The sequence below is a fragment of the Bos indicus genome, chromosome 11 (genome assembly GCF_029378745.1).
Source record: "Bos indicus isolate NIAB-ARS_2022 breed Sahiwal x Tharparkar chromosome 11, NIAB-ARS_B.indTharparkar_mat_pri_1.0, whole genome shotgun sequence".
Classification (NCBI taxonomy): Eukaryota; Metazoa; Chordata; class Mammalia; order Artiodactyla; family Bovidae; genus Bos; species Bos indicus.
In genome coordinates this window covers 103,085,059-103,100,177 of record NC_091770.1, presented here as the reverse complement: position 1 = coordinate 103,100,177, position 15,119 = coordinate 103,085,059, and the positions used below count along the sequence as shown (strand labels likewise).

At 64.0% G+C, this 15,119-nt stretch overlaps 1 protein-coding gene across 10 annotated transcripts in view; it reads right to left on the bottom strand.

Moving 5' to 3' along the window:
• Positions 1-15,119, bottom strand: part of KCNT1 (potassium sodium-activated channel subfamily T member 1) — a 67,103-nt gene that overhangs the window by 1,628 nt on the left and 50,356 nt on the right. For 5 of the 10 annotated variants that reach the window (XM_070799548.1, XM_070799543.1, XM_070799544.1 and 2 more), the window contains 14 exons: positions 14,861-15,010; positions 14,362-14,600; positions 13,884-14,118; positions 12,582-12,687; positions 10,498-10,670; positions 10,056-10,127; positions 9,815-9,949; positions 9,605-9,716; positions 6,143-6,244; positions 5,691-5,774; positions 5,319-5,444; positions 5,017-5,037; positions 3,979-4,303; positions 2,557-2,619 (listed from right to left, as the gene is read on the bottom strand). In XM_070799548.1, coding sequence (XP_070655649.1) covers positions 2,557-2,619; positions 3,979-4,303; positions 5,017-5,037; positions 5,319-5,444; positions 5,691-5,774; positions 6,143-6,244; positions 9,605-9,716; positions 9,815-9,949; positions 10,056-10,127; positions 10,498-10,670; positions 12,582-12,687; positions 13,884-14,118; positions 14,362-14,600; positions 14,861-15,010 — 1,943 coding nt within the window. The other 5 variants (XM_070799551.1, XM_070799552.1, XR_011569488.1 and 2 more) reach the window with 4 other exon arrangements.

Sequence of the window (15,119 nt, the reverse complement as noted above, 5' to 3'; positions counted from 1 at the left end):
CCTGTCCGGCAGCATCAGCCCAGAGTCCGACCGGCTCACCCTGCCGGAGGTCCCCTCTGGCACGCACAGGGCCAGGCCACTGCCCACCACGGGTACAGCCAGCCCAGTGTCCGGCTCTCGGGGTGGCCCCAGGATGCGACCCATAGGGGTGTGAACTGGTTCTAGAGAAACCCTGGCCACCACATAGATGTCTCTTTGGCCAACTATGGGGTCGGGCTGGCCACTGTCCAGCAGTGACCCTGCGCTCAGTGAGTGGCAGGAGGTGGATGGCTCGTGGCCTCAGTTTACACATCTGGCGATGCCTAAAGGCACCTCCTGACCCAGGACTGGGCACTGGGGGGGACAGCCCTGGTGCGGGGCTGGGTAGGGCCCTGGGTGACCTCTGCCCCAGCCCCTCCCGTCCCGGGAGGGCTCCCTGGCCATGGGGGTCAGGGACTCAGGGAAGGTGGGACAGCTGCTAGCGGGTCAGCAAGGGGTGCTGCGGCTGACTTCCCTGAACTGGTGAGCTCAGGGCCGAATCTGACTCTGGATTCGGGACCCCCCCATGGCAGCAGGTGGAGTCCGGCATGCTTCAGGGGACAGCTGGCGGTGGGGGTGCAGACCAAACGGGGGTCGGGGCTTACAGATATCACCTGCTCCAGGCTTGTGTCCCCACCCAGCAAGTGGATGGCCTGACCCCCACCCCTCCCACCGCACGGGGTCCCTGGCGGGCTTGGCTCATGGAGGCGGCGCATGTCCAGGGAGGGCAGCAAAGAGCGGGCTGGGGCAGCGGAGGTGCGGGCGGGAGCGGGAGGCTTTGGTGCACCCTGTACCCCTGAGCACAGCCAAGAACAAGGAAAACGGAGAGGCTGACAAGGGACGGGGTCGCCTGTCCATCTCACTCAGGGGCGGGGCTGCAGAGGGTGGGCGTGGCCCCTGCCTCACCGGCCCCTCCCCACCTGGCCTGGGCCCTGCCTCTGCCCGGGGTGGGCGGGCTATGGGCTGTCCCAGCCCCAGCTGGGCCCGGCTTTGTGTTTCTGGGGGTGCTGGGCTGAGAGGTGGCGGGGGGAGGCACGTGGGGTCCGGCTGTAACGCCCGGGGACTGGGTGACCCACGAGGCCCTGACCCCGACTTCCCAGAAGGGGCCACCTCATCGCGCCTGCTGTGGGGCCGGGGGCTGGCCCATGACCAAGGGGCCCCTCCATGGGGGCTCCTCCCTGGACCCGCAGACCAGTCTCTCGACAGCCCCTGGGGGTCCACACCACTCCTCTGGAGGCCCTGCCCCAGAACTGTGAACTGGGGACAGCTGGACCACTCCCCCCAGGGGTGACTGTGTAGAAGGGGCTGTGTCTACATGTCACGGCTGGGGGCGTCTCCTCCCTCATCTGCACCCAGCTCGGGGAGGGGGCTTTGTGGCGGTGTCCCCCTGGAGGACCGCCCTGCAGCCCCCTGGGACCAGCCTCTCCTCTGGTTTTAGGTCCTGGCCCAGGCACCTCTCAACGTCCACACCCCAGGGGCAGGGGCTCAGCAAACACCATGCGGTGACCCTGTGGGTGCGGCCACCCCGCCTGCGAGCCTTGGCGAGAAGTAGGGGTGCAGCCGGCCACAGGGAGGTGGCGACCCAGCCCTCCCGCTCGGGGCAGCCCCAGGCTCGGACTCGCGCTGGCCTAGTGGGGAGTCTGCTGTGAACACGGTTGTGGGTGCAACTGAAGAAAAACACAGGAACCCGGGGCGGGGGGTGGGGTGTGGTCAGGGCTCTGCCCCCTGGGCCACCCCGCAGCTCCCCCGCGGTGCACCCCAGAGCTTCTCAATCCTGAGTCTTGTTTGCCCCGGCTGTCCTCAGAAACTGGCCCATCTGAGCTAACACCCACCTGGGCTCAGGAGGCCTGCACAGCTCTGAGCCTGGGGAGCCCCCAGGTAAGGAAGGGGTCCCAGCAGTGAGGTCTGGGGCCTGGACTCTGCTCTGACCCCTGTTGGGGTCTGGGGGCTGCGGGGTGTCTTCTTGGAAGATACAGGGGCCCAAGCAGCACCTGAGCACCTGGATGAAAATGTGGTACATCAGGCTTTGTCTCAACTGAAGTGGTCCCCATCTCGTGAAGCCCCAGCTGGGGAGTGGAGGTCAACCGTCCACCTGGCTTGGGTGGCCCTCGAAGGCTCAGGGTGCTGCAGACCTCAAGGCCCCAGGCGCCAGCTCAGGTCTCACTGTGCTCCACCACGCCGGGGGCGCGGGTACCCTGGCCTGGGGTGCTCCATGCCGGTGCTTCTTGAGAGCTGGGTGGGCTCCCAGGGGCCGGCCAGTGGCTGCCTGCGTGTCCAGAGTAGGGCTTATCTCAGACAACAAAGTGGGCAGAAGGGCTGGGGTGCAGGGGGCCGTGCTGAAGTCAGCAGTCAGTGGGGAGAAAGTTAGGGTCCTTGCAGTGGGGTGGCCTGGGAGCTCGTGGGGCCCTGCCTGGAGGGACCCTCTCTCGTGTCTCGCCCTGTCTGCCTGCCTGGCCGGGGCGGGCGGCCACCGGGTGGACCATCAGGAAGGGTTGGCACGCCCCCTATGCCAGACTCCGGCCCCGGGAGCAGAATTACCTTGCAAATATCCCAGGTTTACCCGATTCATGACATCACTGGCTGTTAAATTTGCTACATCCTCTACGGAACACACAGGAAGAGGGACAGACAGAAACAGAGAGAGAGATTGAGGTCAGCGAGCAGCGCAGAGGAGGTGGCTGGCAGAGCAGGGGCGGGAGGTGCACGCAGGCCGCAGGCGGCCGTCTGTCCCAAAAGCGAAGTCGGCTCTTTGTCTGCCAAGCTCTGGCGGGGAGGCCCAGGGGAGCCCCGAGGGGCAGGGGCCTGCTCTGGGGCTCAGCTGGGCTTGAGCGTCTGTCTGCCAGGGTGTTACATGGGGCCGTGAAACGGGACCCCCACTGGGAGCCTGAGCAGCCTGCACGCCACCCGGGATGGGGGTGACAGCACACGCCCGGGGAAAGGGCGCAAAGTGGACAACGTACGCCGTGTGGCAGGGGTGTGGCCGGGAGGGGCTGGGCGGCTCTCCCAGAGGGCGATCTCCTTGGGCCTGGCATACAGCCAGACCCGAGAGACCCTTGGGCAGTTCTGGGTGAAGCCCAAAGCCGCTTGGTCCCACTTGGACGGGCTTGAGGGCCCCTGGCCCAGGAGGTGAGCAGCAGGTGGCGGGGTAGGGGAGTGGGTGCCCAGAAAAATATAGCCAGGCCCGAGGTGGGGTGTGGGGCAGAGTCCCCCAGAGACGGGGCCTAGCGGAGGTCAGAGCCTCCACCCAGCCTGGGGTGTGGATGAGGCCAGGCTGCAGTGGAGGGGCGGGGGGCTTGGGCCCCTTTCAGCCCCATCAACAGAGGCAGCATCTCTGGAGCGAGGGAGGGGCGGGCCAGTCTCCTCGGGCCCGGCCGGGGACCCCAGCTCCATTCACGGTCAGAGTCACAAACTTTTCCCCGAATCAAGCGACAGAGAAAATCTGCTGACGACAACAAACGCCCTGGCGACGGCGCCCTGAAGTCGCCGGAATGGGGTGGCCTTGCCCCAGGAGCAGTGGTGGAGTGTCCTGGTGCTGGGCCCCCTGACCTGCGCCGCCCCTATCCCACACAAGCTCCAGCTGCAGGGAGGGTTCGGGGAGGGGTGGCCAGGGCTCTGGGGTGTCCCCGCCACGCCCCTGTTCCTATCCTCAGAGGAACATGATGGGGTCCTGTGTTCCTGATCCCGGCAGGACCGGCCGGAGGTGGCCAATCTGCCCCCTGGCTGAGGCCGGTGCCTTTGGCTTTCATGGAGCCTGGCAAGGCTGTCCCCACCCACAGCCGCCTCCTCCAGGACGGCTGCCTACTGGCTCAGGCAATAGGCATCTTTTTTCCTACAGATGTGGAAACTGAGGCCCCAGAGCAGAGGGTGAATGAACCCTTCCTTGCCGGGCTTGGTGCTGGATCTAGGGGAGCCCCCCTCCCCACACGGGCCAGGAGAGCAGACAGACGCCCTGCCCCTTACCGTAGCCAGTGGTGGGCAGCCCCAGGTGCTTCATGCGGTTCTTGACCAGCTCTGAGAGCTCCTGCCTCTCCGAGCGCCGGTACAGGCTGAGCCGCTGTTGGCTGATCCACTCGGCTGCCGCATTCCCCGTGTGCCGGGAGCCCTTGCGGCTCAGCCTCCGCGCCCATGGGAGGCTCTTGCGCCGCAGGAGCGGGTGCTCGGCTGGGTCGCTGCCCACCGTGTGCCGGCCGTGGGTGCTGCCACCGCTCGTGCCCACCCGTGCACCCCAGGGCCCCTTTGCCTCCCGAGTGTCCTCACAGTCCTCCACGCTCACCGAGACCTGGGACTGGCCGGGGAGGAGGGGTGAGGCCTGGGAGGGGAAGGGTGTCCCGGGACAGGGGCGGGGCGGGGGCAGGTACAGGGAAGGGGAACGGGAGCTGGGCAGAGGACTGGGGGGACCCACGGAGCAGCTGGGGTGATGGGGAGGACAGTCACAGTTCCGGGGGAACCCCAGGCCCTTCTTCTCTCAGGTGGAAGTCCCTTCCTCTCCCCAGACCCTGGCTCAGGCCCGTCCCTGACTTGCTGGTGAGAGGTGGGCCTCCCTCCACCTCTCTGGGGCAGCGTGTTCTGACTTTACCACGGTGGGGTAGGGGAGGGAACAGCCCCTCTAGGAGACTCAGTTTCCTCACCGCAGGGGCAGGAGAGAACAGGGGCAGCCCGATGGTGGGCTGGGACGTGCAGAGCCTTGCAAGGCTTGGTGGGTGACATGGGGCCTGGGGGGTGTGGAAGTGGGGACAGATGAGGGGAGGAAGGGGTACCTGCCAGGATGGGGGCTGTGCCCTGAGGGGCAGACAGCCTGGGCGTGGGGGGACCCTGGGCTTCCCACCCCGGCCTCAGTTTCCCCATCTGCACGGGGGAGGAGAGTGATGCTAGGAGTCCTCTCTGAGCTGCACCTTGGCTGGTGCCACCTGGGGACTTGCTTCCTGACCACCCTTGCCCCCGCCAGGCCTGCGTGGGGCTGAGCTTAGGCACTCCCGTGGGCTTGAAGGGACCACTCACCTGGGCCCTGAGGTCGGGGGGCTGCAAAGGAAACCAGAGCCACCTGAGTACCTGGGGGCTCCTCCTACCCTGACCACCAAGGCTGTCTGACCGCCCCCCCCCCGCCCCCCCCCCCCGCCATCTCCCCGCCCCCCCCCCCACCCGGCGGGCTCATAACTCGCGGGCAGGCCGCCTTGCACGGTCTGGCGGCGCACGGGCGCCCCTCGGTGCTCTCCCCTCCCCCAAAGCGCCCCAAGGAACCATGTGGGCCCCTGTGAACCTGACCCCAAAAGGGCCCGGATCTCCAGGCCCCTGCCCCGCACCTCGGTGGAGAAGACGTGGCACTGGGTCCTGTAGATGCCGATAGGGATCTCGGCGCTGGAGGAGCACAGCTTCTGGAAGAGGCGGCCGTAGGTGCGGATCCACAGGTCGTCCTCCGAGATCTTCATCTGCAACGCAGAGCCTGGGCTGGGCGGGCCTCAGGCCGCAGAGGCGGTGCTCGCCTCCCCGGCAGGGCGTGGCTGCCCAGCCCAGCCTGCCACAAGCCCCGCTCCTCCACCCGCCCAGGCCCGACCCACCCCGCCCCCCGACCCCACCCACCCCGACCCCGGCCCCACCCCCGCGCCCACGCCCCTCCACCCCGCCCACGCCCCATCTGGCCCCGCCCGTCTCCCCTCTCCGGCCCAGGCACTTACCGCACAGAGGTAGCCGGAGCCCGGCGTGGTGTCCAAGCCCAGCAACAGCCTGGTGATGGGGATCATGTAGTCCTTCACGAAGGACTGGAGGAGAGGGGCCGCAGTGAGGCCAGCGTTGTGGGCAGTTCCACACCCCCTGGCGGGACATGCCCGCCGGGCACCCACAGTGTCCCCTGCACAGCGTGCCAGAAGATGGAGCTGGGCGGCCTTTCCTGGCCTTGGTAGCTCGCCTGGTCATGCGCCTTAGGCTAGAAGGGATCAGAAACCCAAAGGCTGCCAGGAATGACCCTAGGCTAGCACCCTCCTGGGAGGAAAGGATGGTGATGCTCAGGGGTGAACCCCTGTGGCTCCCGGTCAGGGACGGGGCCCAGAGCCACTCAGTCCCACTGGTCTCCTGGGGACCCAGGATGGACGTGGCTCAGGATCGGACGTCAGCCAGGCCCCAGGCTGACCTGATACAGCAGTGTGTCCAGCATGCTGATGCTGAAGACGCGGCCGGCGGCGAAGGGCAGGCGGAACATGAAGGCCAGGTTGGAGCCGTTCTCACGCTCCCTCTGCAAGACAGGGCGGCTCAGACGGGCTGGTGCCCGCGGCCACAGCCGCACGGGGCGGGCAGCCCAGGGCTTGCATGCACACGTGTGTGGGGTGAGTATATGAACACGGGCCAGCAGATGCCCCCACACAGAGGCCAAGCACCCGGCTCGTGTCCCCCAGACACAGGGGGCCGGAGCCAGGAGTAAGGACTCATGGCTCTGCTGGCGAGAGCCAGGGGCCCGTGCTGGGGTTAATGCCCAGCCGCTGCCGCCCTGGGCCCTTCACTCTCATAGCAACTCGTCCTGGAGCTCATGTCCTGTGAGTGAGGTGGCGAGGACAGCAGGGCGTGCTCGTGAGCAGCGACACGTGTCACAGCTCCTGCCTCCCCTGTGAGCACAGCAACGCGAGGCCCCACGTGGATTCCTTAGACCCGCAGCTCAGAACCACACGGTTCTTCTCTCACGGTATCAGATTTTGTGAGTCCGATCAGATATGTGGGGCTGGAGTCACGTGTCACAGGGCTCCCGCCGGTGACCAATTCCCCCACCCCTGCCTGGCCAGGAGACTCCTTTCCTGCACCTTTCCCATTTTCTAGAAGCCAACCATGGCCCTGGGCCCTTCCTCCACCTCCAGGGCTGGCAGGCTGACCTCTGGCCTCCCTCTTGCAAGCGCCCTGGTGATGGCGTGGGGCCCTGGGGCGAACCAGGGCCTCCTCCATCTCAGGGTCCTTCACAGAATCGTGTTCCCCACTCCATGCTGGTTCTGGGACGCGAACTTTTTCGGCGCGTGTCTCCACCGCGTGAGGTTGGCCTACAACTGAGGGGTGCCTCTGAACCCAGGAAGTCATCCTTCCCTCTGGACCAGAACACGCTCCACACAGACAGAAGGTGGGACGCAGGAGCCCTCCCGGGGCCTTCTCCTGGGGCTGCTTCCTGCTGCGGCAGCTTCCTCCTGCAAACTCGGCTGGCGGCCGGCAGGGCAGACAAACATTGGGACAGCGGGCCTCACCTCTGTCCCTCCCCAGCAGCAGGGAGCCCGAGGGTGTGCTGGCACATGGGTGTCCAAGAGGGAAACAGTGTGTCAGTTCCGAGCGGCGTTTTGCTGTCCCGAAAGAACGAATCATGGACAAGCCCTGGAATCCAACCTGCGTGGCCTGCTGACTCCAGGCTGCACGCTCCCGCCACACGCTATGAGGACAAGTGGGGAGACTCCCAAGATCATTAAAGCTGTCGGTTTCCCTTCACTAAGAACAGTGAATGGTTTGAGAAGCAAAGACCGAGGGCGGGTCCAGGGAGACTGTGGACGAAGGAGGGCTTGATGTTTCAGTGGCTTCATGCCGCCTGTTCTGTAGTGGCCACGGAGGGACTGGAGGCTGTAGCCCAAGCTCTGAGGTCACAGGTCACAGCGAGACATGGGAGCCCACGTGGACGAGCCCTTCTGAGAACCACGTGTCTGGAGGGAGCAGGACTGAATGGGCAGGCTGGGCCCTGGTCGACGTCACTGTCACAGGTGCCGCGGATATTGAAACGATGATGCCACCAGGAACCTGAGTCTGGGGACGGGGTGGGGAGTGGGGTGGGCAGTGGCCCAGCCTCTGGGAGACCTTCCTGAGAACCTCCAGGGAGATGCAGCCACTGCCCTCCACGCCTTCCTGAATCCCCCACCCCCACCCCCGCCCTAGTGCCACTTCGATCTCGGGGAAGCACGTTGATCTGAATGCCAGAAGCGTTTCCGATGTTCCTGCAGTTTCCGCTCACGAAACAGGACTCCCCTCATCCAGATTGTATGTACAGCGTGATGCCACACTCCCACTCCGTCCTCTGTGGAATCTTCTGCGTGCATAGGTCGGGGGAGGCACCGGCTCTGGCTATCTCTCCAGAGGGGGTGGATCATGTGGCTCTGTGCCCCTCTGTCCTCAGCCCCCAGGCACTGCATGGGCCTGGCCCTGCCCAGCGTACCCATCGGCAGGGCCTTCAACCCTGGGCTGCAGCCTCCCCAGGTCACACGTGCTCACTTGCTAACTTCTCTCCCCATCACAAAACCAGAGCACGAGGTGGGGAGTGGGCCGCCCCTGCCCCTGCCCCTCCCTGGAGGTGATGCTGCAGGGGAAGGTGGAAGGTGTGGTCAACTGGTGATGCCTGCCACAGAGGGCAAAGTGGGGTGGACTTGTGGTGTCTGCTGAGGAAGGCCAGTGTCTGCTGACGGATCTATTTCAAGCCCACTGGCTGAACAGGTGAGGGTGCCAGGCCCATAGGGAGCTGGCGGCGAGTGAGGACCAGCGCCAGGATGTCAGCCCTGACCCCAGTTCTGTGCTGGTCATCCTGCCTGAACTGGGTCAGACTGGCCCAAGCACCTGGACACAGTCCTGGCCGGGGCCGCTTCCGATGCCCACAGTCCCAGTTTGAGCAGACGGAGGATCAGCTCACGGGCTGGTAGGAAGTGGCTCTGAGTGGGCTCCAATGGGCTGTCGTGTGGGGTGCAGGCCAAGCCTCCTCCAGGGGCAGGACAGCCTGAGCTCCTCGGCTGCTGACTGAGGCCTCTGGCTACCGACCCAGGGGCTCCGGGGCCACCATGGGCCTCCTGGCAAAACGTACTTCCATCGTCCACCTGGGTTCTGGGCAGGTGGAGCTCCCACGCTGCCCCTGTCTGCTTTTGGGGCCAGGCCTGGCCTGGTGTGGGGTTAGCCATGCAAATGCAAGCTGCCCCCTGACAAGGACCCCTGTCTGGGCTCGCAGGGAATGGTCACTGCCCCCGACTTCATTAGCTGGGTCTCCTCATAGCGGCCCACCTGTTTCCTGGTCTCACCTGGGGCCACCTGAGCGCGGCCCTGCCTTTCAGTGGAGGGCAGTGCTACACTGACCCAGACAGGGGCTGGGGAGGGCCTGGGGTCCACAAACATGCCAGGGCGGCAACACTGGTCCGTGGCGGGTCCCCGTGCCCCCCGGGCCCCTGCTGACCTGGCCTATGAGCCACTGCGTGACCTGAGGCAACCACTCCCCGCTCTGGTCCCAGAGCCCTCGTCAGTACCAGGATGAACACGTCCCCACCGGCGTTTGACAGAACGGACATGGCTCAGACGTGGGTGTGGTGTCAGGGCTGGTGTCACTGGGCTAGTAATTTCTGGTATAACTAGCAGCCTTGGCCAAGCACAAGGCCGGGATGGACCTTGCCGTAAGGGGACGGTGTCCCCTCCTGGCCGAGGACCCTAAAGTCTCTGGGCTGCACGCTCGAGAGCCTCACAATGGGACTAGAACCCCGCCGGAGGAGGGCAGGCACCCACACCCTCCAGGCCTGGTGCAGGCCCTCAGCTGGGCAGAGTCAGAAGGGGCACTTCATGTGGGGGTGGGAGGGGAAGGGGTGGTTCGCGAGGGGCTACTCACCTTCTCCAGTTTAGAGAGAGCCAGAGAGTAGCTGTCCTTGGCGCGAAACTGCATGAACCGCATGTTGGACGGGTGGGTGAGCTCAGTGGTGATGCTGAGACTGGGGAAGAGCCTGGGGCGGGCGGTCCTGGTCATGGACATGGGGAGGGGCTGGGGGTGGGGCCCCTGGCCACCGACGAGGGGAAGCTCAGGGTGACCCCGGCGCCTCACCGGAACATGGTCTGCACATTGACGATGGTCTTTGCGTCGGCCATGTAGTCCTCCTCAGCGCTCATGGTGCTCTCCTTGTCTGCCACCACCAGATTGTCCGCGTAGATGACGCCGCACCGCAGCAGGCTGTCCAGGCTGCGGGGACACGCCCGTGGGTGCAGCCACCCCCTACTTGGCCCTGGACGCCCCGCCTGGGGGGAGGAGAGCGGGGCGGGGGTCCTCCTGCCGAGAGGCACCTTACTTGTCCACGGAGCCCTCCATGTAGTAGACCATGGGAAAGCAGCAGATGGCCTCCAGGAAGTGGTGGTCGGGCCTGTGGGCACAGCAGGGCCTGCAGGCATCCACCTGGCTCCCCCACCCCCACACCAGTTCTGACCTGGGTGGAGCAGGGGCCCCAGGACCATGATGGCTTGGACCGGGGGCCCTTTAGAGGCCAACGGGGCTGCTCTTTATTGTCCCCAAGGGGAAACCAAGGCCCCAGGACAGCTGAGACTGGACTCTGAGCTCTGGGCTGGCAGGCCTCTGGGGGTAGAGGTGCTGGGGTGCACCCTGGGGGAGGTTCATGGTCATCGGGAGGATGATGGAGCAGCACCAGGGTGTGGGAAGGGGCAGGCGGGGTGGGGCCGCTCCCCTCACTCCCCACCAAAGGTGAGGGCACCCATGCCCTGCCCTCTGCCCCTCACTTGTTGTCCAGCAGCAGCACAATGGGGTTGAGCTCCCGGCGAGGCCGGTAGTAGGCGCGCAGCGGCACGATGAAGTTGTACAGCCCGTTGCCCGCCGTCTCTGCCGAGACGATGATCAGCTTGTTCTTGAAGCCATAGGCCTTGGCATCTTCATAGCTGTTGTGCTTGCAGCCCTGGAAGGGGAGAACGCTGGAATCAACCATGGAGGGGGAGGGAGGGTGCTCCAGGGAAGCCTGAGGCCAAATGGCACCTGGTGTCACCGGGGCTACAGGCCAGCCATCCACCATACCCCACAGAGCGAGCTGGGGCCCTGCGGGGGTGGGAAGGGAGGTGTCTGTGAGCTTGTGGCCTTAGCAGATGCAGACACAGATGTGTCTGCATGGACACATTTGTATTTGTGCACATTTTGTCTTGTGTGTACACATCCTGCAGTGTGTGCATGTGTGTACACGTTTTGTATGTGTTGCACATTTCTTATGTGTATAACATTCTTTCGTGTGTGCACGCGTCTTATGTGTATACACATTCTCTCGTGCGTATACACGTTTTTGAGTGTGCATGTTGTCATGTGTGTACACATTCTGTAGTGTGTGCATTTGTATATGTTTTGTGTGTTCACACACACATTTTGTCACGTATACACACATTCCATAGTGTGTGCATGTGTGTACACATTTTGTATGTGTGTGTACATTTCTTATGTGTATAACATTCTCTCGTGTGTACACACATATTATGTGCATACACATTCTCTCGTGTGTATACACATTTTGTGTGTGCACGTTTTGTCATGTGTGTACACATTCTGTAGTGTGTGCACGTGTATACATGTTGTGTGTATACATACATTTGTCATGTGTATACACATCCCATAGTGTGTGCGCGTGTGTACACATCTTGTGTGCACATGTCCTGCCATGTGTGTAAATGCTCTGTAGCGTGTGCGTATGTATACATGTTTGTGTGTGCACGTTTTATCACGCGTGTACATTCTGTTGTGTGTGCATGTTTTGTGTGTGCACGTTTTGTCATGTGTGTATACATTCTTTCAAGTGGTGTGTACACTTTTTTATGTGTGTGCACATTTTGTCATGTGTGTACACATTCTGTTGTGTGTGTGCCCACTTTCTAGCTCTTTGCAGAGAGGCTCAGATGCAGGGCAGCAGTGAGCACCCCAAATCCCCATCTTGTTTCTAAACATGGTTTCCACTAACAGGAATCAGGTTTCTTGGAGCAGCAGCCAGTCCCAGGACTGGAGTAGGAACAAAAAGCGGGGGCAGGCACCATTAGTTCGGAAGCACAGACATCTTCACAGATCAGGAGACGCGTCGGAAAGACCTGGAGGCCCCATCAGCAAAACCAGGAAAGTCTGAGTGTCAAAACCAGCAGGATCCGCACAGAAAGCCGACGTGGCAGTAATGCACAGCGGGTTTACTGAGTGAAACGCTGAGTCCACACTGATGTGCACAAATGGCTAAGAAAGGGGAAGAACCTCCTCACGGGGAAAAGTGGACTCAAACATGGAAGGAACTGGAACCTGCATCCATCAACTACAGAGGAAACGCATCAGGGGGTCGGTGATGAGCAGCTTTTGTACCCGGTCCCCACGTGTCTCCCCACAGTGACGTCCTGACTGCAAAGGTGAAGCTATATTTCCTCCAGGGAGACCAGGTGTGGACCCGAACCACACGCTCTAAGGCAGCATCGCAAAGGCTGAGTTGCCCCCCTTCAGGGACGCTCCACTGAATCGATGACTGCACTCCCCAAATACGGAAGAAACCCAGGGAAGGTGGGGGCGAGGAGCCTTGAGACGGAGGGAGGCAGGCATGACGGGCACGCAGAAGTGGGTCAGGACTGGCTCTGGCAAGAAGGGCAGCTGGACTGCGGGCTGAGGGTCTGACACACACATCCTGGTGCTGGTAAGTGGACTGTGGTCAGGAGAGGCACACCCTCGCCTCAGACACACATGCGCATGCAGGAGGGAGGGAACCTGCCCCCCTCAGAGGAATAGACACCGGGGAGGTGGACTTGAGTCAGGATGTCCTCAGGGTCCCTGCTGCCTCCCCATCTTTGCTGTGACCCACCTTGTCCAGCCGCAGGCAGCAGAAGGGGGCTTTCACGGGCAGGAGGTGGCACAGGGTGGGGGAGCTGCCGATGTAGGGTGAGTTAGGAGGGTAGCCCTTCACATACCTGGAGGGGTGGGAGAGACAGGAACCTCAGACATGTGCCCCGCACCCTGGGTGGCCACACGGGGGCGCCAGGCCTCGCAGACCAGACTGGGCTGGGGCACTCAGAGCCTCACCACCGCCCCTCCAGCCCAGGAAGCCCCAGGACCCCTTTGTTCAACCCCTAGGCAGGAAGGAGGGCTGTGACCAGGACCCGTGTCTGTTCTCTCGAGATCGAAGGAGATTCCATGCAATGCACACACACACACACACACACACACATGAGCTCACACAGGCCTGGGAGCCACAGAAGAGCCTTAAGGGGTTCCCCTACCCTGGTGTTCCCAGTGCCCCAACGCTGGGGCAGATGCTGGCCCTTGGTCCCTGTTCTACTGGTGGCCAGGCTGGGCTGGGTGCCCCACAGGCTGCCCCCCACCTTCCCACTGGCCCCTCAGTGTCCGGTGCAGACATGTGGGGTGGTAGGCCACCAGGCCACCTGGAGAGGGGCTGGCCTTCTGCTCGGCCTCCAGTTGGCTTAAGGGAGGCGGCGTCAGAGGCCAGTCTGCCACCTGCTCCGAGTGTGCAGGAGCCCTGTAGAGCCCCCTAGATCTTGGACCCAGTTCCAGCAACCCATCTTTAAAGTGCGTTGACTCCACCCCAGGGACAGAGGCAGGAGCAGAGAGTGGCCACAGCACGATGACAGCCCAGCTGAGAGGGACAGGCTGTGCAGGCCTGTGACTGGCCATGGCCCTGGGGTCAGGTGCTGCCTATCTGTTTGGGACGAGGCCAAATGGCTGAGACTCCAGGACACACTGGAGTCTTTTCCGTCTCATGATCTCAGAGGAAGATCTGGACTCAAACCCAGGGCAGCAGCCTCCGGACCTGGACGGCACCTCACCCAGGGCTCCGCAGACCGTGCTCAGAGTGCAGCCGCCTCGATCAAGTAGGCTGTGGTACTCAGGTCTGGCTGCCGGCCCAGAGTGCGAGGCTGAGGAGGAGGAGGGGTGAGGGGGTACAGCACAGCCTTCCTGCCCAGGAGCTGGGTCCCCAGATTCCACTTGCCAAGCAAGGTCTCCGCAGAGGCTGTTTGGAAGCCTGGTTCAGAGCATGGGTCCAGGCCCAGTGCTGGCGGCCCCTCTTCCTGGGCACCAGGCACGCACATGCTGTGCCTCCCCTCTCCCTTGGAGCGCGCCTGTCCTCCCCCCGCCCCGAGACACTTACTCCACCACGGACAGCCCCTCATCCTCCGACGGCGTCATCTCGTCCTCTGACTGGTCACTCAGCAGGTCGCAGGGCAGCAGGGCTGAGCTGTCAGCCACCTCCAGCACCGGCGCGATGCTGGGCCGCCGGCTGCCTGAGCCGTTCTCCGTGGGGAGCGCCAGCTTGCTGCCCCCACTGCCCCCGCCACTCTGTGTGGGCCGGCACTCCGTATTCTGGAGGTCCATGGCCACTGTCCCTGGAACAGAGTGGCTGGACTTGGCTGGCAGCCCCTCCCGGGACTGTCCTGGGGGTGGAGGCTCCCTCCCAGTGCTGACAGTGATGTCCCCACAGGAAGGCAGGGATGACCCCGCCGGACCGACGTGCAAACTGAGGCCCAGAGAGAGGGGGCTTGCCCAGGGTTACATGCAGGCCTGAGGACTGGAGTCTCCGGTGGGGCCCCTGCCCGCTTGCCCAGGTGGGAGCGGGTGCCCGGCCTCACCCATGGAGGCGATGATGCTGTGCACCGGCAGGCGGGATGAGCCCTCGTACAGCCCCTGTCCCGCGAAGCCCTTCCTCTTCTGCTTTTCCTCCTGCTTGAAGATGAAGGCCGAGTTCTCCTCCTTGGTGATGTTGATGTAGAAGCAGGTGTCGGAGGCCGCCAGGATGTGCCGTGGGCCCGGGTTCAGCAGGATGCTCTTGTTGTCCTCGCGCTTCAGGCCGATGAGGCACACGCCGTACCTGGGCGGACGGACGGACGGGGGTGGAGCCCAGAGCTGCCCCTCTCGGGCTCCTCGTGAGGGTCGGGACCCCGAAGACCCACAGAGGGTTGCCTCAGAGAGAGGTGCTGGGCGCAGGTCTCACGCTGAGTGGGCGTGGCGTCCGGCCCCGAGGCCCCGCCCACCCTCCCGACGGTGGGCGAGGTCCCGCCCACTTCTGCCTCCGAGTCCCGCTCAGCGCTCCCTCCCTCCTTGGCCTGGACAGGGTGCAAGGGGCCGTACTTCTTGTGTGCGTGGAAGGCGGCGTAGGTGAAGCTCTTGCCCTCGTACTCGCGGAAGAACTTGCTGTCCCCCATCCGCACGTGGTAGACCTCGTTGCCCGAGCAGCGTCCGTACATGCGCTGCCACTGCTCTGGCGAGTCCTGGCCTTCCCTGGGGCGCGGGCAGGACGTCACCCCCACCGTTGCCCCGCCTGGCCTGGCCGCTTCCAGGCTTCCAGGGTGAGTGGAAGGCAACGTGACCCCTGACCCCGCCCCTCCCC